Source organism: Varanus komodoensis, unplaced genomic scaffold (genome assembly GCF_004798865.1).
Source record: "Varanus komodoensis strain SLA01 unplaced genomic scaffold, ASM479886v1 scaffold1, whole genome shotgun sequence".
In the NCBI taxonomy this organism is placed as follows: Eukaryota; Metazoa; Chordata; class Lepidosauria; order Squamata; family Varanidae; genus Varanus; species Varanus komodoensis.
In genome coordinates this window covers 37,850,084-37,872,491 of record NW_025335268.1, presented here as the reverse complement: position 1 = coordinate 37,872,491, position 22,408 = coordinate 37,850,084, and the positions used below count along the sequence as shown (strand labels likewise).

At 38.8% G+C, this 22,408-nt stretch overlaps 1 protein-coding gene across 8 annotated transcripts in view; it reads right to left on the bottom strand.

Annotated features, from left to right (window-relative positions):
- The window catches only part of SYNE1 (spectrin repeat containing nuclear envelope protein 1), a 317,660-nt gene that overhangs the window by 217,729 nt on the left and 77,523 nt on the right, over window positions 1-22,408 (bottom strand). For all 8 annotated transcript variants that reach the window (XM_044422636.1, XM_044422576.1, XM_044422595.1 and 5 more), the window contains exons 13-27: window positions 21,538-21,650; window positions 20,786-20,954; window positions 16,203-16,299; window positions 15,092-15,294; window positions 14,226-14,390; window positions 13,874-14,026; window positions 12,762-12,905; window positions 11,578-11,751; window positions 9,452-9,610; window positions 7,344-7,508; window positions 6,147-6,281; window positions 4,535-4,693; window positions 2,304-2,512; window positions 1,809-1,917; window positions 309-473 (exon numbers count right to left, since the gene is read on the bottom strand). In XM_044422636.1, coding sequence (XP_044278571.1) covers window positions 309-473; window positions 1,809-1,917; window positions 2,304-2,512; window positions 4,535-4,693; window positions 6,147-6,281; window positions 7,344-7,508; window positions 9,452-9,610; window positions 11,578-11,751; window positions 12,762-12,905; window positions 13,874-14,026; window positions 14,226-14,390; window positions 15,092-15,294; window positions 16,203-16,299; window positions 20,786-20,954; window positions 21,538-21,650 — 2,319 coding nt within the window. The remainder of the gene's footprint in view (window positions 1-308; window positions 474-1,808; window positions 1,918-2,303; window positions 2,513-4,534; window positions 4,694-6,146; window positions 6,282-7,343; window positions 7,509-9,451; window positions 9,611-11,577; window positions 11,752-12,761; window positions 12,906-13,873; window positions 14,027-14,225; window positions 14,391-15,091; window positions 15,295-16,202; window positions 16,300-20,785; window positions 20,955-21,537; window positions 21,651-22,408) is intronic.

The window sequence follows — 22,408 nt, the reverse complement described above, 5'->3', positions numbered from 1 at the left end:
CATTAAGCGTAAGATAATGTCAGATCCTCTTTATTACTTTCTAATCACCTCACAGCCCTCAACAATTCTAAGTAAAAATGATGGATGAACTCTGTTTTGCACCAGTATGAAAGGTTTCCATTAGTGGCTTTTGGTTGTAGCTAAGTGCTCATGAATTGCTAAGAAAAAACGTTAGTAGGTTACTGTGCAATTCTGGATGAATGCTAGAATAGGAACTGTTTGTTAGCAGTTTATACTAATTTTGTGGTATGTGAGTTGTATAAATAACAGAAAGACAGTTTTCTAAGTACAGTGAAGCTATATCATACCTCTGTCAACAAGGATAAGAGCCTCTTGAAGTCACTAGAAAGCTTAGAAAGCTCATCTCCTTGCTTTTTGGCTTCATCCCCTGAAGAAACTTCAGACAGAGCAGCCAACCTTGATTTCAGCCAGATGACAACTTCTCCTTGCTTGCAAGCTTCTTGTCTGATTTCCTATACACAAGACGAAACCAATGTACAGATCAGAAACACAAAACAAACTGGGTCTCCCAGCAATGGACTGGGAGACCTAGGTTTGTACCAGTTCACTAACCATCAATTGCATCCTATGGTTAGAAAAAAATGAAACTTATTTTGTAGATTGTAAAATGTAAGGATCCTAAATGTGGGTTTCTTGTGGCAAGTATGTGTACTTAAAACAACCACAATGGGCCACACCCAGCTTGATGGATAAATATGCAGCAAGGTCTATCAAAAGATGTTGTGATGGTCACCATCCTGGACAGCTTTAGAAGGAAACTAGTCAGATTCATGCAGGATAAAGGTATCAATGCTTTCTAGTCAAGACAGCTCTATAGTGCTTCCGGGATCAGGGGCAGGATGCCCCACAATACCACCTGGTGCAGAACACGAGAGAGAGAGTGCTCTGGCACTTAATTTCAGCTTGTAGGTCCTCCGTGAGCATCTGATAGAATGCTGAACCAGACAGGTTTTAGCCTGATCTAGCACAACTTTTCTTAGGTTGTCATTCAAGTACATGCATCTTTCTCACAATATTGCCTGTACCAGCATGCGGTCATATTTTAAGTAACAATCTAAATGAGCAGCTGTGCCTGCACTTGGCAGCACTACCAAGAGACGCTGCATCCACCATCAAAGGAATGAAGAATGGTTCCCTATTTGGTGCTGTCACTGACTTCTGTATCATTATTTTGCTTCACTGTTCCTTATATTAGGTTTCCAACTGTCTAATGATTCAGTTGGAGAAGCAACAAAGATTTTAGCATAAGCATTTTACCATAAGCATTTTCTTTAGAATTTAATGTTGTGCATAATTTAAGGAACTTATGCAGACAGCAGAGTGTGAGCTTTACATAAGGGATTTCTTGATTCAGTGGTGATGTTCTAAGTTTTTTCAGCGGTATAATTTTTAAACCTTTGGTTTTAAGACATAAAGCAGGGATTTTAAACAAACTTTCCCATTTTCTGGCAAGAATATTCCCATATTTAAAAACAGATTGTGGTACTAATAACAACCAGAAACGCTAAACATTTTACAAGAGAAAAACATACTGCTCACTCTTAAATCTGGCCAACATGACTCATTACAGCACATCCACACATGTATTCTGAAGACTTTTCTCTACATAGAAGATGCATCCATAAGCAAACTGCAAACTGTATTACATGGAACATTGTGTTGTGCATTTCCTTATAATGGAGGCCATTTTCAGCCAGTTGTCCTGTGCGGTTTTGTCTACCTAGGAAAAACATGTTTTCTTACATTTAATGTTTTATACAGCTTACTTGAAATCACTTTAAATATACCTCTATTGATGTTTTGAAGTGTTTATATTTAGCAGTATCAGTAGCACCATGTTTAATCTTCTTAAGCTGTGGCTCCCTTGATGAAATCCAGCTTTCTAATTCAGAAAACCTGAAACATAGCCATATAGAAGAAAATGAACAATAAGCAAGTATGTAGACAAGAATGAGCTTTTGAACCAGTTTTACAGCTAAGGATTTATGAGTGGTTGGGGAGGGGAGTCTTCTTCAATTTTTTTTGAAAGGGTATAGAAATACTACAGAAACATCGTGATTATCTGCGCTTCTCCAGTCCAAATCTCTAACTTCTTTCATTTGTTTACTGTATTTAACTTCTACATTGCCTAATAGCTGAAGCTCTCTGGGTTGTTTCCAATAGCTGCATTATATGTTCCTTGCTAATACATATATGTAAGATTTTAATATTTTTTCTTCTACTGGCAATTAATATTGGATATTTCTTAGAGGATAATAAATACTCTACTATAAACACAATACCTGTTCTTGTAGTCCTTCCATTTATCTGGGTGGTCCATTAGCTCCATGTAAGTGCAGGCCACTTGGGATTTAAGTTCACTGAGATCTTTCTGGGTGGTTTCATAAGTTGTCCTTAATGAATCCCATTGGGGTAGCTTTGAGCATAATTCTTGAATCAGATTTAATCTTTTCTCACACAGTTGTAATGGCCCTTTATCTCCAAAGAATAACTGAAGGCAAAGAAAAGGAAAAGTTGCTAACTGCATCAATAAGGTTACTGTAAAACTATTATATCTTCCATTAGGAGTATATGCACCTTCATGGAAAGCAAGACTGATACAAGTGAACATACAAAACCCAACCTTCAGGTCATGTTCAATGCTTATATAAAATCAAAGAAAGTAAGAATGCAAGGCTAAATACACTGATTTGGAAATAAGGCCTATTAAACATAATGGGAGATTTCTGAGTAAACAAGGCAACGAGGGCCAAATTCAAAAAAACAAATTAGCATAATGAGAATGCAGACTAACTGAATCTGTTGCTTTCAGCATATAGCAAATGACTGCCTTTCCATAAATCTAACCATATATATGCTGCACTGCTGTATAAGACTTGTTTGGATTTCATTTTTTAAAGAAATCTTTTGAATAATAACACATTAATTCTTCCATTAGGGAGATAACAGGTGCTTCTTCTTAACTACTTGAAGAAAATAGTTAATTTAATATCTATCTTTCAGGGAACACAGCAAATCAATACAAAGTACTGAAGGATAAATTAAGCACCCATCTCACACTGACCAGGAATGGTTTGAATCTGCAAAACAGAAGCTTCAAGTTAAAAAAAAATAGAGTTAATGGTCTGCTGATACTTATGGAAGGCTAGATATTTACGGACTATTTATGGACTGTATATTTATGGAAGGATCTTGGCAACTGTTAGATAATATAGTGCAATATAAGTGCTGTGAGAAAGCTCCACTTTAACTCCAGTTTTGACTAAGAGTTGGAAGAGCAATGCCTCTCAAGTGAGTAGAGTCTCATTCATGCCTGTGTACCCTCAGCATTATTTTTAAAGACACCATGTATATTTGTTTGGTTCTTTCAAAACTGAACATCCTATTCTAAGTGCATGTATGAGCAAATGTATGAACAAATACGAATTGTGTGTGTGTCTGCATGATCATACGAGTGCAGGTATGTCCATGTGTGTAATGGCATCCATATGAGCACATTTCTCTGTGTACACATGCATAGGCAGCCCCGGCAGACACCTCATGCAGTTCCCGGGACCAAGAAGGCTGTACAAAACCCAAAGCAAGTATCATTTGCAGAAGCTCCCAAACAGTGCTGAGTGGTGATACAGCAAATGCAGATTAAAGACATTTCTTTCATCCTGCTTTTCCCCCTTTTGCAAGAACCCACAGCAGCGTACAAGGTTCTCCTTTCCATTTTATCCTTACAACAACAACCCTGTGAGCTAAGTTAGGCTCAGAGTCCCTGACTGCCCCAGAGTCACCCAGTGAGCTCCATGGCTGAATAGGGACTAGAACCCGGATCTCCTGTGTTCCAGACCAGCACTCTTAACCACTACATCAAACTGGCAGTTTTATTTATTACATTTCTATACCACTGAATAGGCAAAGTGGATCACAACAAATAAAACCATAAAATCAACATGCAACTTAATTATGAAGACAATGTTAAAATAATCAAAATAAAACCTAGTGGCTGTGCAAAAGAGTTAATATGCAGCACTCACACAAGAGCTTACAATAAAGCTCTTGGCAAACCTGATGACGACCCACACATTCCATACACCTTTTGATTGTAGAATTGGTTCTAAGCTGCAATAATGTGAAACTTACACGTAAATAAAAATGTTTGGGGCAGAAGTGTAAGAATTGGCCTGCTCATTTCCTGGATAAAGCTGAGACACTTTATTTATTTGTTTTATAGCCTGCTTTTTTATTTGTATAATGAACTCAAAGTGACTTATATCTTTCTTCTCAAACTCATACCCACAACAACAATCCTCTGAAGTAGGTTGGGCTGAGAGTCAATGACTGGCCTAAAGTCACCCAGCTTGCATCATGGCCAAGCAGGCCCTAGAACCCAGGTTGCCTGAGTTCCAGTCCTGCACCCTTAGCCACTACACAAGACTGGCTATTTTTAGATACCTTGCATTGCCAGGTATGTAACTGTGGACGCATTTCTACAAGTGCCCATGCTGCCATTTTACGGGCTTACCTTGTGTTCCCGAATTATTTTTTCACTGCTCTCCTTGGACACCAGTGCTTCCTGCCGAGCTAATTCTGCACGACATTCTTGCATGGATGCTAGGAATTTGCTCTTTTCCACCTCTATCTTCAAGTGAATCAAATGGTAGGGGGCCTCTGACTGGAGATCCTATAGTCCAGAAGTCACAGAAGGGGGAAGATGACACTTCACAGAATATTTATTCAGAAAGCAATTTCTCTTTCAGAATACAGTTTGTAAACAGCAGGAGAAATAAGAAAAACCAATACATTCCCTTAAATGAGGTGTGTTCCATGTTTTAGATAGTCATACACATAGTTCAGCTTCTGAATCTTATTTTCATTTAGCTAAGAAAACTAGCACTATACAGAAATTTCCATTATTTCTGACCATTCACAGTGGTAAAAGTGTAACCAGAAATTACCTCACAAACTGGGAAAGGCAAGAAAAAAATTGGAAAAATTTCCAACTAAGGCTAGGTGGGTGGGCTTACCTTATTATTAGGACATGGAAGCTCAGGTTTGTTTATCTATATGGGCCACAGCAATTTGGGGGGGGGGGGATTGAATAAGGTTTAATGCCACAATTTCATCCTTTGTGGAAGAAGAGTGGCAAAAGGAAAAAAAGTCCATGTGTTTCAGTGGGGACTTTTCAAGGGAAAAGTGGAATTTCAGCACAAACCTGAGAGGGGAAGCTTAAATCCCCTTTCATAAATCATGACTGGTTCCAATCCAAATTGGCAGCACATGCACTTACACAGAGGTAAGCAACCAGAAGATGAGCTTAACTCTCACATGTACAAAACTTCAGGAACATCTCTAGCTCTTGATCAGAGCGAGAAAGCTTCAATGGAGAGTCTCCTTGATTGTGCGGAGCAGTCAGCAAGGATTATTGTAAAGATTATTATCAATAGTTTGATAATAAATTGTTAAGATAAACAATAAATAAAATCCTCAGCCCTCTTACCCTACTAAGTAAGGTAAGCCCACCCACACCCACTGCATCCCACTGTAGTAAAAAAAGAATCCTCTTCTCAGAAATTTCTCCTTCCCTCTCAAAAGGCATCAGACTGCCCCCACAACATTTGAGCAAACAGGCAGGCTGCACCATGGAAATGTGCCAGGAACATGCCAGGAATGTTGATCCAGCCCTAAAGGAAATATTGGTGCATTTCTTACTTTCAAAAGATTATTCGTTGTTAATTAGATGAAGTAAACATTTATTTCATAACTTATGATCATTATTATTGCTGTTTCTGTCTGGATCAAAACACTTTAATAATTGAATGCCATGGAGTCTTTTATGATATTTCCTACCTTTTTTGGCAGCTAGGAAGAATGTTCATATTTTATGCTCTGTGACTATATAAATGTTAAACAAATATTTGAGACATACTATACATTTACTGATGTACCTCATTAAATGGAAGAAAAAGCACAACAGAAAGTCAATACAAACTGAAAAAACATAAAATGTCCAATGCAGTATGATTGTTCATTCTGCCTCTTCAACAAAACCAGAGAAAAAACAGAGGCCACCCACTTGGATAGGCTGAATTTTGGAGCAACCTAATTTATGCTGTGAATTGATCAGAAACACTAACCTTCCATTGCTTATGCAGTTTCCTAACAGCTTCCTGAAGGGTATGTTGTTCTTGCTCAGGAAGGATGTCAGTTAGTTCATCACAAGCTTTCAGGAAAGCATTAAGCACCCTCTGGTCCAACTGACTGAAAAATTCCTGATTTTGAAAGACAAAGTTATACATTTATAATGTTAATATGGTTGCACACAAACCATGTTAGTTTAGCTTGCTGCTGCTGCTGCTGCTGGTACTGCATTTCAAACAACACCTGAGGTTAACAGCTAATTACATAACTTGTTACTCCTTTCTCTTTTAGGTTTTATTTCTCTGAAGCAAGTAGACAAAGCCCCAGTTTGAAAGAATCATCTTTTCTTTGCTCCAACCAGGGACAAATGAAAGATTTCCATTTAAAAAGAGAGGAAATCTTTCATTGGTGTGTGCAAAAGCTCTAGAGTAAAAATAAAGGGTAATAACATGCAGTCTGGACTTATCTTGATGCAATGAAACTAATTTAACATGTACTTGGGCTGTAAGTCCACTTTTTTCAAAGCTACACTCTGTCCCCATCTTCTCCAACCCAAATTACACCGTACCTTTAATAGATAGCATGTAGCTACAACAGAAGCAAATGCTTTCTTGTTTTGTTCTATGCAAAAGCAAGCTCAGTATGCAAAGAGCAGACAAGATCAGGATGGTAATGTTAGGTGCCTTTTTATACTCAGCTTAGTAACATAAATTATACGCAAGTCACGTTGATCTGAAAGACCTGACCTTGGAGCTTAGGATCACAGCCCAAGTATATCACTACATAAGAGAGATATTTAATTTTATATCCTTTCCAGATGGTAAATTAGGCCACAGAGGGCTCAGTGTTGTCCTCTCCCCTTCTCCCACACTGCCCCCAAAGAGACAAGTGCACATCACAATATACTGGGTGTCACTGAAAATGGAGGCATAAAGTGTTCCTTCCACATAGTCATCTCTCTCCCCCTCTCTTTTGCAATCCAGGGAAAAAAGAGGACGGATAGCTCCATCAAGGGTGAAATTTGCAGCCCCCACACATCTGGAGGGCCATGCATTCCCCATTCCTTGGCAACATGGAAACACACGCTGGTGTCATATTCTTGTAATATCGGACACTACAAGGTGACTGAACAATGTTAAATATACACTGCTAGCAACGGAACAGAAATATGTCCGAGTGGGAACAGTACTTACAGTATGTTTCCGGAGAAGTTCTTCAGGATTGCCTCTTTCCTTTAGACAGCTATGAGCAACTTGAAGGACGTTTTCTAATTCTGTTCTAGAGTCTTCAAATTGCTTCATCAAACGACTATTTGCCTCAACATTTTTCTTCCAGTCATCTGTCTTCTTGACCATATCCTTTATATGTAAAAACAGAAAAATGTTTTACTTAATATTTTATGGTTATGCCATCATACTCCAAAAAGAATGTGGAAAAAATACTGGACCTTGCCTTGTTCCTTTTCTTGCATTTCTTTCTGGGGAGGTTTTGACACAATCTGAGTCTTACAAAATTGGATTGGATTTGGGCTGCTTTAATTTGAACATGACCTTTACATGCCGTAGTGCTCAAAATTTTGCTTAAGCAGTGGAAGAGCACTGTTTTTAAACAAGGCAAAATCAGTAAGCCCACAAGAGCTAATGAATTTCCAACATGCAACAATTTTAACGGTGGTAATTCTGAACTTCTAATTTAAATCAGATTCCCCCCCACAGGCCCCATAAATGGTTGTGGTGCCCCAGGCACACTGAGAGGAAGGAGGGAGGTTCCTTCCTCTGGCTGGTTTGTGGTACCTGCATGGCGCAGAGCTCCAGGAGCTCCTGCAAAAAATATTTTCTCTGAGCCCAATGGGGCTTACATGGCACAGTTTCCCCCTTATCTCTCACATGGAAGGGGCATTGTCAACACTGCTCCTGTTGGGTCCAGTAAATGTGACTTAAGGGAAGAGTCTTCTCTGCATAAATCTAAGGTGAAGAAGTATTCAGACTATAGCTTGAAGTATTACTTCCAGGCAGCATTTCAAGTACCAATGTTAGTGATTTCTATCCTAAATGGCTTTTTTCCTTCTTGCTCATAACACTAGTATTCTTCATAAAGAAATTAATCCTACAATTTAGAGGTCAGAAATTGGAATATCTATACTGAATCAGGATTAAGGAAGGCTCCAAGTTGGCCCACTGCATTGCATCCCTTTTATTACCTATTATTATCTTCCCTGCATAATCAGTTGCCTATAAATTTTCAAGTAATATCTTCACTGGCTAGCATACCAGGACAATAATTCAAGTTTATTGTGCAAAAATATTCCAATCAGCAACGTTTTTCCATGTTTATCAAGCCAAGGAAACCTATCATAAATAATATACATACTCCCTTTTGGTTGTCTTCAAGAGCTATCAATATGTAAAACATAAATATGCAAACTATAATTGGATTTTTTTTGCAGTGAAAAGCAACTTCAGGAGTTGAGTCTTTGGAACACAGTAGTATGAGGGCGGTAGTTAAACCTGTCTATGTTTGAATTCCTTTCCTCCAAACCTCACGCTGCCCACACCTCTGCCAGTCCCCTTGCATGATTCAGAACAGGTCTGGGAGAACAGCAGGAGAAGACCGAGTAGGTGGTGTGGGTGGAAAACCTACAGGCAGCAAAAGGTGATATGCCCTGTCTTTCTCCTACCCACTGTTTCTCCATTCTAAGTTTTACCTCCTGAAACTGTTCTAAAAATTGCATGCCACATTTTGCGAGAACGCCTGCTGCTTCTTAATCTACTCCATCATCAAGTCTCCTAAAGCTGTTTCTGTTTTAGGAGAAAACTGTGTTTAAGCTAGTTTATCTGCACTTCAGCATTATGTGCATTAGAGCTGCTCACCAGACCATGTCTTTGCTTTCATTTGCATTTTATTTAGTATTTACATTTACATCCAATCTTTCCTTCAAGGAGCCCATACATCCATCTCCTCCACGTTTGTTCTCACAAGAACCTTTTGAGAGGTTGGCTGGGAGCCAGGAAGTAGTTTGAAATCACCCAGTGATCGGGATGAAGGCTGGAACTTGAGTCCCCTGAACCCCAGTCTAATATTCTAGACTGCACCGTCCTAGTTCTTCAATATACTGTATTAAGGGCAGTTTGCTATCAAGTGGGCAACTAATCTAGGAATATGTTTTTTTCAAATTAGAAACTGCCTTATTTGACATAACAGTCAGTGGTTTCCTTTCTAGCCACTGGAGTTGGAGAGAGCTCTCTTATGCTACAAATGTTTCCAAATTTACTGAAATCATACCACCACTTCCAATCATTACCTGAAAAGCAGCTTGAATCTCCATGACTTTCTTCTTAAGTACTGCAACGCTAAAATGGTGTAATGCCTTACTTGAAGCCACAAACTTTGTAATGCTCTGGTTACTTCTTTCAATAAGTGATAAAGCTTTCTTGCAGTGTTCTTGATAAGCTACTAGATCCTAAAGGAAATAAAAGAAAACTTAAAGTAAAATTAAGGACATTTTTGTAAGGAAGCTAAGTAGTCAGAATGATATCACTGTAGGACACATCTAGGTGGATCCTCAACTTTATTTTCCACAGAATAAATAATAGATTATTCTTCAGAATACAGATGTCACTGGACTATCATTTCATGAAGATGGGTCTATAGTCCTATATGAAATTACATGCACTGAATTCCTATTGCTTTGAATGGCTTTTGAGCATTTGTAATGAAGGATTACATCTTAGGCACTAGATTTTTCTATAACATATGTTTGTCATTTAAAAATATTTCCTAGAGTCTCCAGTGAAATCCACTAAATGCTGCAGGTCTGATTTCCTGTTCTGTGTTCATGTGGACTAACTGGTTCCTAAAAGCTTTAATTCAGTTTCTGGCATGACAGCATCTGCTTAACATCTTCAGTACCGTTTACTCATTATTATGTATTACACTTCTATATTGCATAGTAACTGAAGCTCTATTATCAGGATGGCCTCCTTTCAACAGACAGAAACTCATAAGTAAATCTATGAGGAAATGGCACGAGGCTTTAATTCTAGAAGTCTATTTACCTAGAACATGAAGTGGATGGAATATACTTAGGATCTAGGTGTATGTTACTGACATTTATGAAGTTCATCATTTCCTATCCTTGCATTCACCAAAAGCTAAATAGCTACTTCAGAGCAGGAAATAAACTACAAAAATAGACAGAGAGGAAAAACTATACAATTAAACTATCACAAATTCTTATATCTTTCTAGAGACAGATGACAGACAGACAGACAGACACCTTGCATGTTTAGAAAGACTTATGGAAATCTGTATAAACACAGATAGGACTGTTTAAGAAAGTGCTTTTAGGAGTGTTTAAGAGAGTTTTTTTATTGTGAGTCAACAGCATGGAATTATCTGGCAGGTGGTCTTGAATCTTCAAGGACAGAAATTCAGTTAGGGAAAAATAAAACTATGTAATTATAATGGCTCCAGAAGGTAATTTCCTGAAGCAGGGCCTGTCTTAGAGAGATTGGCTTACCAGGCATCTCCTACAGCAATACAACATTTCTTATGTGCAAGTATCTTATGCGTGGGTGGGTGGGGGAGTTAATTATGCAAGATGAGACAGTTGGGGTTACGGGAATATGCCTCTCATACTGAAGTGAATGATGGGCTGCATGTGAGCAGAGAGCTCCATACTGCACTAATAAGATTAAATTCACAACAGTACATGCATTGAGATCTCTAATTTACTCAGAAGTATGAGAATCTCCCTAATACATAAGGTTGCTGCTTAAATGTCAGTATTTAAGAAGATGACTTCCATCCTGTCCAAGTATATTGGTACATGCCCACTGCGTTATAGCATACAGCTCAATTTCTTTTACTATATTCTTAGAAATGATGTATGCATATAGGAGTAGTATGTAGGTTGCAGCTGCAACTTCCTGTCCAGAAAACCCATGGTATTTTAGTAGGGTGCATACAAAAAGGGACAGTATGAAGCAGTATTGCACTGAATCAGACAACTGGTCTCTTTTATTTATATTTATTTAAAGTTTTTATATGCCGTCCCCTTGCGACATAGCCTCTTTCTAGCTCAGTAATGTCAAATCTGTCTGAGAGTAGCTCTCCAAGATCTCACATTGCTACTTTTCCCTGCCCAGCACCCTGAGATGCTACAGATTGAATACAGAATTTCTGCATGCTGCATGCATTCTCCACAATGGAGCTATGCTCCATTCTTCAGCCATAGGTTGAATCAATAGGATATTTTCACTGCATCCATAGGGCAATCCCCATTTTAATCTATTCCAAGGAAAGGGAACTTGGTGTGGCATGGAGTGGAAATAAAAGGTTCATAATTTTAACAATGTCAGAAAAATATCAAACTAAATTAGTAAGCTAACAGAACAATTTCACTTGGAATATTCCTGCAAGAAATACCTGATGTTGCTGTTTAAAAATATCAGCAGGTTGAACTTCAGGGTCTAGGACAGAAAGAATTTCATTGACTTTATCAAGAGATTCATAAAAATTTGTAATTTGCTTCTCTAATTCTTCAAGGCGAGGAAGTAGCTGTTGAGCCTCACAGAGCACAACTGGGCAAGATTCATTAACCTGAAATCAGGGAATATCCATATTTATTAATTCCAAACTGAAAATGATACAGCAAAGTATAACATAACACAATGTAACAAACTAACTTCACTGTACTCATATTTAAATAATCACTTTAAGGCACATTTTGAAGTGTTAAATGGTCCTGAACATACAATACTTATTCCGGCAAAATCTACCACCAACCTAAAATGGCTTAAAATAGTAACTTGTTCCATGCTGTACTATGTACTCAAATGTAGTCATTAAATATAATTTTCTACTGCATTCTGTTCAGGAGCAGCTTCCTCCTCCTCCTCCCTTTTTGTTCTATGCTTTTCATTGTCCCAGCCTTCAAGTCTCATCTTGCATGTCATTCCTTCTCAATTTTCAGCTTGATGCTATTCCTTCCTCTTTTTCTTGACAGTGCCCTCTTTACTCTTTTTTTGAATAAATTGTTCATGCTTTTACAAATAGTAATTGTTTCTTGTTTACTTGTTTTGATACTCTACCCATCTGGGTTTTCCACAAATAAGAAAGATTTCAGAAAAAATAAGGAATAAAGAAGAGAATTTCATTGCTGTAGTTCATTCTGCAGAATGGGTAGATTAGCACTAGCCTTGATAAGCTGCTCCATATCTAGGTTTAAAGCATCTGTCTACATAGCAGATGGTTTGAAGCTTATTAAAAAGGCTGCACACATCAATGTGCCTCAATGTTTTCTGGGTATCACTGAAAGCCTATTACATTTGTGTCCCACCTTTTCCCTTACAATGAACCCAAGATGGCTTACAAAGGCCCACTCCTCTCCATCTTAGCCCTGTGATAGAGGCTAGGCTGAGAGTCAGTGATGGCCCAGTGAGCTTCATGACTGAATGGAAACAAGAACCAAGATCTCCCAAGACCCAGGCAAGCACTCTAACCATAACCCAACATTCACTATACAGCTTTACAGTGTGGGATATCTTTTCAAAGTACTGGAATAATCATGTACACAGGACGTGTGTGTGGTGGTGGTGGGGATCCATTACCTTGCTAAGCCATCCTTTGATTCCTGACATTGTTGCAAGCATGTCATTGACCTCTTCTAGTGGAATTTCTTTTGTAATAAGTTGTCCTGTTCTTGTAACCATCTTGTACTGGGATTCCATCACAGGAACTTTTTGTTTAATATCCTGCAACATGTTTTTCAGCAATAACTATGTTGAACAATAACACATATATTTTCCAGTGCAATCATCTTTTCCCATTGCACAAACCCAACACCTTAATAAAGGCAGTATCTTTTCTTTCTATCTGCATCAATCAACATGCTTTAATAATTACATTCAAAATGTTTGACTTCAAGGGCTATCTAGGATATTCTTATGCAAGATCTTTTTGAGGACTTCTTAGTCAAAGTTATTATTATCCCAAACTTGGTTCCTGGGTTGGCAAGAACTAACAACTCCAGTTATCTAAATCATATTGAAAAACTCTGGTTATCAGAGGGTTAGAGAATATTTTCATAAAGCAGAACAACTGTGAGTGACAAGCCATGGTATGTTTCCATATCATGTGAGCTTGGATCATTTCCCACAGGATGGCCTTATTCGGAGGCTTATTAACAAGCAACCCTGACAACTGATGACGTCTCGGACACAAAATGCATTTTTTTCATCCGAAGCTGGACAACCATCATGGGCACGGGGAAGTGGCTAGAGATCCAGGCTGCAAGAGTGGCAAAGCCTGTTCACCGCTCTTGCTGAGCTAGCCTGGGCCCTGCCCGGGAAGGAGTAGAGTAAGGAGCCTTTAGCTCTCAGGTGCACACTGGGGGGTTTCATAAAAAACCCATCCTATGTAACTTATTCACAGGGTGGCTGTCATGACATGGGAATCCATCCAGAGAGAAGCAGAAGAAAGAACATAAGCAGAACAGCAGAAGCAGCAACAAGCCCCTTAGAACGGCAGCAGATAAGCTGTTGCTCTGTTTTTAAAAGTCTATGAACAGTCCAAGAACCTTGTCCTAGTACCATTGTGAAGTGGCAAAGTACCACAAGCAGAATGGAACAGGATCCAGGATGTTGCTATTTTGGAAATGAACTATGTCCTAACTCCTGTCAAACAGCTATAAAGACTTTTTCTGAAAGGAAACGAAACTTGCCTCCAGTTCTTGGACAAACATCTTTACATTTAGAAAGGACACTTCTAAAGGCACATGGATTTTCCTCTTTGCTTCGTCAGTGAAAGCAGACAAGGCAGCAATACCATCTGAATATTCCTTCCTCATTCTGTCTAATTCGTCAGCCCGAGCATACTATCAAAATAGAGAAAATGAGGGGTCAATACAGCACAGAATATATCAGTAATAAAAGTTTACATTTCCTTGGTCAGAGCTCTTTTAGAAGATACATGTTTGTGTTTCACACTGAAATTATCATAACTAATATAAATTACTTTAAACTGATTAGGCATGTAAATTAATAACCGTGGAAGAAATGTCACCAAGGACATACCTGTTTAACTTGCATAAATAATTCTCTCCACCGTCCATTGAGCAGCAGCAGCTGTTGCTTTAAATCTCTGGAAATAGTCTCATCACACGTTTCAATCAAAAAATTGCCTGCGTCATTCATAGCAGTATGCTGCTGTATCCACTGTGGCAAATGGCGGAAAAAATCCTAGAAAACACGGCTAGTATTGCTGAACAGCTCGTAAACATGGACAAGTCACACTGTATTCAAGATTTGCTTGTATGCAACAGCTGCTTCCACCTCATTTCTTCTGGTGTTTCAGCTGGAAAAACTCATGTCTGTTCTTTGTATCTGATGAAAAGTTATGCCAATCAAACTGAACAGTCAAGCAGAGCCCTGCTGAATCAGACCAAGGATCCAACTGGTGCAGCATTCTGTTCGCACAATGGTCAACCAGCTGTCTCCAAGAAAACCACGAGCAGAACTTGAGTAAAACCACACCCTTCTGCCCAGGTTCCCTGGTAACTGGTGACAGTGGTGTGCGGCCTCTGATACTGGAGGTAGCATATAGCCACGGTGGCATTCTTTGCCAGGACTTTGTACAATCCCCACTAAAAGCCACCCAACTTGGTAGTCATCACTGCCTCGTGTGGAGTTTAATTCCTATGTGTTGTGAGGAGAAGTATTTCCTTTTATTTGTCCTGAAATAAATCAACTTCACAGGATGAGCCTGAGTTATCTTGGGATCTAATACTGAGCAAGGGAGAAAAACCTCTCCCTATTCTCTTCCTCTGTTGTTCAGTCACAGTCATGCCCGACTCTCCGCAACCCCATGGACCAAAGCACTCGGGCCCTTGTGTATCCACTGCTGCTATGCATAACGTTCTTTGGAGTAGAATACACCTTACCTTTTTGGCATGTTCAGGCTGATTCAGCATCTTTTCTGCATCCTCCAGCCAGGCCTGCAGACTAGCGACGGTGCTGCTGTACCGGTCCCAGTTAGAAATGACTTCTTCTAACATGCTCCTCACGCTCCTCACCTCTACCGACAAGTGCCTCCACTGTGTTGTTGTCTCATTCATGAATCTTGTGACACTCTCTATTTCCTCCACTGAAATGAGAACTGGGTTTTAACACAAATCATGACCCAACTGAAGTCACTACCCAACATATAAATAATAATAATTAAAAAACCAGCAGCAATGGTAGTAGGTGCAATGCCAAATAAATCATTTGGTTATATCAATCAATTTTAAAATATCTGATTGACAAAAATGTGTTCTGGTCAATTAAATACCATCATTTTTATTATTTTAAAGTAAATAGACATTTATAGGGCAATACAAAAATTAAATAAGTTGAATTAAATGAATTTCCTAATTCTAGTAGTTTTATAATTGTAAAACATGCCCAGAAAAAGTTAATGTACTAGTCATGCAATTTTAAAGCTAACTGCCAAGCACTTTTTCCAAGTAATAACATATATTACATAATGAATTTGCTCAAACATAATATATTTGTTCAGCTTTATATCCTATATAGGATTGACACATGGATTTAGCAGCTTAACACAGAAATACATACAGTATCTCAAACAAGGAAACAGAAAACTATATCAAGTTCCATTCAGAAAGTGTAAATCACATGCAAGCACCTGAAGTCAACAACAATGTACACAGTGCATTTCTATCTTATATTCTAAACATTTTGATTTAATTGGTTCACAGACATGGCTGCCAATGCATTCCTCCATCCTGGCTGGAGAGTCTCTGCTCCCATATGCTTCAATGCAATAAGGAGAACCCAATGCAAAGCGGTGGTCTACCTAACATGATAGCAAGGAATATTGTTCTGAAAAGCCTTCACCTCATGGCTCATGGCCTCTGTGCCAACATACATGGGCACTAATTCTGTCAATTTCTATTTGCCTTGCACCAGTTCAGCTCGATTGCATGATCAAACAGAATTCAAGAACACTTAAAAGCGAAGCTGAACAAAGCTAAATGCATGTCTACTTACGTGAGCCATTAGCTTGGGCATACATCTCAGCTGCTTTTTTCAAGATTTGGTACGTAACTTCATACTGATCAAAAAATTTGTTGTTTTCTATAACAGACTGAAAAAGAAAGCAAAAGAGCTTGTGAAGAATATCAACAACACAGTTTATGGGAAAACACAGTTATTGTCTACCTTACTGTATCTGTTCAGAGTTTTGCCTAATTTCTTCTTTTCCTGTCTTTGTTAGCTTTGTAGAAATGTCTCTCAGCATTAACAGTCTTCACAAAGTACAAAGTACAGTATGTGGTGAAAATATTAATGGAAAGTTTCAGCAAACCTTGGGCACTGACACATGCATTACCTACAAGAAAGATTTTAAACTGTACATTATATAAAGGCAACAAATTAACATAAACCAAGACAGAGTCCCTCTAGTTTAGTATTGTCATCGTGACGAGCAGCAGCTGTCCAGGAATTCAGTGGCTGATAACAGTAAAAGCTGGACCTTCCACATGTAGAATATGTCATCTGCTCATACACAGGCACAATCCAGAAAAAGTTAAATGCGTGTATCACTCTCTTATTTGCATGTGAGAAAGTTAAGAATGCCATGAATCAGCTGGCCTTAAAATGCCTTTTTTGCTGTATGGGACGTGTGATCTTCTGACTTTTCTTCCAGGAGAGGCAGGACTGGGTGCGTAGCAAACAACCTAGCTGCATAGCTTTATAAACTCAGGTGCTACATCAGGGCTAATCTAGGATATGAGTCCATACAGAAACAACAACTGGCACCTTTCTAACAGAAACTGTCAGCATTGCCTGAGGCTGTACAGCATTATAAATGCAGCTTCTGTTGTGTGGGCCAGAAATTGGTGGAAACCGAGCATCATGCAAATGTGAGGTGACAGATGTATGAGTTTACAAGAACATTTAGGCCATATTAGTCAGTCATTCTGGTGTAACTGACACAATGCATCGAAGAATGGGCCAAGCCACTTCTTCCCACATAAAGAGAAGCAGCAGCACACCACGTATTTTAGTTCCTAAAACTGAGACAGGGATATCTGAAACCATGGACAGAGGGACCGTAACTGAAGGGACCTATTTCCCACACACACTTCTATTTGCTGCCAAGACATATTGACACACAATGAAGTGAAAATAATGTGGTTTTCAGATCAATTAAATAGGAAAACAGACCATTTCTTTTATGTCTGCACTGGGCAAGACCTGTGTAACTTATAATTCTGATAGGATAGTCATATTTTGTGATTGGTATAAAATTATGGAAAACTCCACCAGTATTTTTTAACATAGGTATGTTTTAGATTAAATGTAACTAGTGCATGGATAACTATGGCTAGGTAATTTTTCCTAGACAGGAGCACAATTGGCCAGTCAGCCAAAACTGATACAAGGCATTACTGGTTGCAAATGCCCCTGCTCTCGATTGACATTATTGAGACCAGGAGAACTTCCAAACTGACAGCTGACTCATTAGAAATAGTGGGATCACATCCAAAATCAGCTGCCACTATATCTAGGTTGGCAGGTTTCTCTGTGCACAGTACCTCCCTCCTATCTAGATTAAATCTGTTTACCCAACCTGGAACTCTCATTAGACACATTTAGGACTTTCACAGCCTTTCAGAATTTGAAAATAGAAGTCTGAGGCATAGCTGGTTTGCCCTTCATTCTCCTGGTCTGGATTACAAGATGAATCTCCTCAGTGGCTTTACATAAAAGTTAAAAAACAGAGAGGGCAAGTTGGAACCCTGAGAAAATTCACAAACCAAAGCTGTGGGGTAGAACTGGAGTCCTCCAGGATTACCATCTACTGAGTTTCTCTTCCAGGAAGCACCAGAACTACATTACATTATTGTTATAACCAACTGATTTTAGAACAGAAAGATAGAAAAATACTTCGAAAAGCATTTCAATAATTCAGATGCTCATTTGTCATGAGTTTTTAAGGGTTTTTTCTAAGGGCAAAGGCGTTTTTTTCAACAGGCAGAAGGCCATTGGTTTGTCAACTACTTTTGCTTTTCATATATTAATTTTTGTTAAATATAATAGTTCGATTCTGAATGTATTTGGTTGTCAATTTTTTCTTATATTTTTATACATTCCTTTTTGGTACAAAACAGGAGAGTTCCAAAAACTACTTGCAAATATGGGAAAAGTTGGAAGTTAGCTAGTAATGTTGCAAAAGCTTCATGCAAGAGGATTCCCACAACACAGACAACATATTATTTCTCTTTCAAATTGCCTATCTATTTCCGCAGCTCAGGCCCTTTTGAAGGAGAAGCAGTGGGAGTGAATCACGTCCACATTTAGGAAGGGCCACAGTTGAGTAGTAAAACATCTTCAGGGTCCCAGATTTGGTTCTCAGCATCTCCAGGTGGGGCTAGGAAAGAATCTTGCCTGAAGGATCACAAACAGCCAGTTTCAGTAACACTGGGCTTAGATAGGCTTAAATGCATTTGTATTAAGCATTGGTAGAGAGGCATCACCACACTTATGATAAGCTTTCCCCCCCTCTTATGGAAAACCGCATCATCAACCAGACTTAATATTTCACAAGCAGGATCAACTACTTGCTGAACATGCCTGATAATGTGAAAATTATGTAGGCACTGCATTTTCCTACTCGCATTGGGAGGTAGCATAGTGTACCCAGCAGTACAAAGCCACTGACTTAATTACTGTTTTTCCTTGCAATTCATCTCTTGCTTCTTTTATTTAATCCTCCCATGTCAAATTGCAACAGTTAAAGAGCATTCAAATTATCCTTTATTAAAAATAAATTATGGTCAACCATGCTCCAGTCCAGAATGTCACTTTTATCTGTTCTGTCTTCAGAATAGGCTCTCTTGAGATAACTTTTGATAATATACTATACATTTATTGCATAAAAGTAGAAAAAATATCACAGCCATGAAGGTTTCTCATCTTCGTGATAAGGTACAATTGTAGAACATAAGGCCCAGTTTCGACGTAACAGACAAGGTTCCATGCTTATCAATAAGCCATGGTTTTTTGTTTATTACTCTGACTTGTTGGGGAGGAGGTAAATAAGAGTAACTAGTTCACACACACTGCTAACAAACCACAGACAGAAGACCTATGGATTGTTTAACTGCCTTTACCTGAATTTGGAGCACATAAGTGAATGTGCACAAGCAAAATTGTAATAAACAACAAGCCAAGATTCCCCCACAATTCCCCTTCAGTTTCCAGGACAGAAAGCACTTAGATGTGTAAATATTAGAATAGATGGGGAAATGCTTACGTTACAATAAAGGTGGTAAGACAGACTCGGAAGTTGAGCTATTTGAAATTGCTTTACATATGGCAGTAAGTTGGGGGCAGAGGAGACATAATAATAATAATGCAATGCATCACAGAGAGACACAATGCAAAGATATATTATTCTAGCAGATAAAATATTAACTTTGCACAACTGGATCACAAATTTAAAGAATTCTAATAGGTTAAACCCAGCCTAACAAAGCAATCCTATGAAGTCTTACCAAGCCCAATGAGACATACTCCTAGGTATGTGTCTAAAGAGTTGTAGTCAAGGTTACTTGAACTTGAGGCCATTAACATCAGCAGGATCAAAATTTAATTCACTTATTCCAATTGTCACCAAATTTGTGGAACAGTCATCATGTTGCTGCATTATGGTTAGTCAGAGCACTGCTCCATCTGCGTGAGTGTCGTCTGCACTGATTGCAGCTCTGCAGAGGGAAGAGGGAAGCCTTTCCTAAGCCCACCTGGAGATCCCAGAACGGAACCTGGGGTCACCTGCATCCAGTGTGTGTGCTCCAGCATTAAGCTGGCCCTTATTTCTGAATGCAAAGTCCATCAGAACCATGCACTTAATTAAACAAAATGCTGAATAAACTGAATATGAAGAAAGCTCTCGAGTGTAGGTTTGATGAGCTGCTTACTAGGAACATGTTTGGCATTCTGCAGTGTGCTTTTTCAGCCTAGCAGCCCTTGCCCACACATTTATCATTTATTTATTAGACGTATATCCTGCTTTTCCCTTACAATGAACTCAGAGCGGCTTACATCATTCTCCTGCTTAACAATCCTAACCCCACAACAACAGCCCTGTGAGATGAGTTGGACTGGGAGTCTACAATTGGCCCAAAGTCACCCAGCTGGCTCTATGGCCAAGCAGGGGCTCGAACCCAGATCGCCTGAGTCCCTTCCCCACCCTCTCACCCACTGCACCACAGTGGCTCTCAGGGAAGAGGAGCAATGCAACTGAGTTTGCGTCCTGGCTCAGGGTCTTGTGGGAGACTTTATCCCATTCCCCGCCCTGTACCTTTTTTCTGTGTAAAGTAAGTTAACCAAGTAGCAAGGGTGATTTCTGCTGATAATTTTAAAGGAATAAAAGGATCAGGCTTCCCCACCCCAGTGGCCTTCAGATGTTTTGGACAGCATCTCCAGTCATTCCCACGCAATCCCCTGTCCAACCCCATCCAGACAACACCACACTGGAGAATATAACTAGCTGTTTTGTGAGATGTTTCTCTATATATCTAAAATGTTAAAATGATACATTCAAAAATAAAGTAGCATAAACTTACCATATAGTTTTGGAGAAGTAGTTCAACAGACTCTCTCCGTCCATATTTGATAATCCATGATTTTAATTTTGATTCTGCAAGGACCAAGAGCGATAGCAAACGGTACTTTAGTTCCAAGAACTCCATTTTCAGCAGATGGAGCTCAGATGTGGAGGCAACAAAATTAAACCTAGGCATGAATCACACTACAGTTAAACAGTGAAATATTCAATAAGCAGTAAATTATGTTTTCCTGGCTCAAATGCAAAGTCTAAATGCATATTTCATTTTCACTGTCATTATTCTGTAGATTGGTCACTAATAGCATATAACTGTTTGTAAAGAAAAACATCAATCCTAAATATGTTTACACAGAAGTATATCACATTTAATTCAGCAGACCTTGCTTTCTGGATTGCAATATAAATTCTTTTCATTAACAAGTGATTCCTTTCTTACTTTCTCCATAAGCATTCCCAAATGTGCTGTTATATAATGTTCTTCCTAGTGTTAAGTGGCAACAAGCAACCAGCCTTAATGCCCACCCCCACAAAAAAAAAAAAAAAAAAATCCACCACTCATCTACTGTCAAGCTTTTTTCCCAATCATTTCAGTTACCAGATCACGTAATTTTAACACAGAACACCTGTTTCCATAGTTATTAAATGCCCATATGAATTTGGGCATTCATATGTAGCAGATATGAATTTTAACGGAAAAAGAACATAAAGCAAGCAGGTCCTTGTTGCATTCAAGGATGAAGTCAGACTTACCTCTCTGCCATATCATCTAGCTGCTCTGGTGGAACAGGGACTCCATTGACAGACCGAGCTCTGTGGATCTCCAGGAATGTCTTTTTGTAATCATCTACATTCTTAAGCACTTCCTAATTAGGATTTTTTTGGAAAGAGAGTGAAGGAAGAAAAAGAGGTTCACAGTAGGTAATTTTAATAAGTCTTCTTTTTCAAGCTGTACTGATGACTCAATGTATGTGATCATGCTGCCAAATTTATATACGAGGTAAAGCATTTAAAGCAGCAGGAGCGTCAAGAGATCGAAAGTGCCTTGTGAGTTACTTGTGCTAAAACAGTGCTTAATAATTCTGACACACTGTAAAGCAGGCATCGTGGGCACTCCCTGAAACACTCCAACAACATTTTGCATGAGTCGGTCTGTCTGCCTATCACCCACCCATCCATCATTTGCTAAGGAAGCCAACAGAGAGTAGTTGATTACATCTGAAGTCTGTATTTCCCCACACCCAGTCTATTTACTGCACAGTTTGGAATTTGATAACACTACAACCAAATTCTTCTGTTCTTTAAAACCTACAAATTCAAATTTTCAAAGGTCAATTTGTTTTCATTGCATATTGAACCCTGGAGCATGGTGTAAGAGTGCTAAATGATTATATTCTGTGTTCTGTAAAGAAGCGAATGCATCCTTTAACTCATGCTGTTGACAAAGATAGAACCTAATAACAGGAGTTCTTCTCTGTAGTATCTTAGCAACCGTACTTTGTAAGGTTTAGGACAGATTTCTTATGAAAATGAATGATTAGTAATCATCACCTAGCATGCATTCATAACTAACATGTTATGTTCTTAAAAGGTTATCACAGTGTAAGGATTTTATAGGATCGGC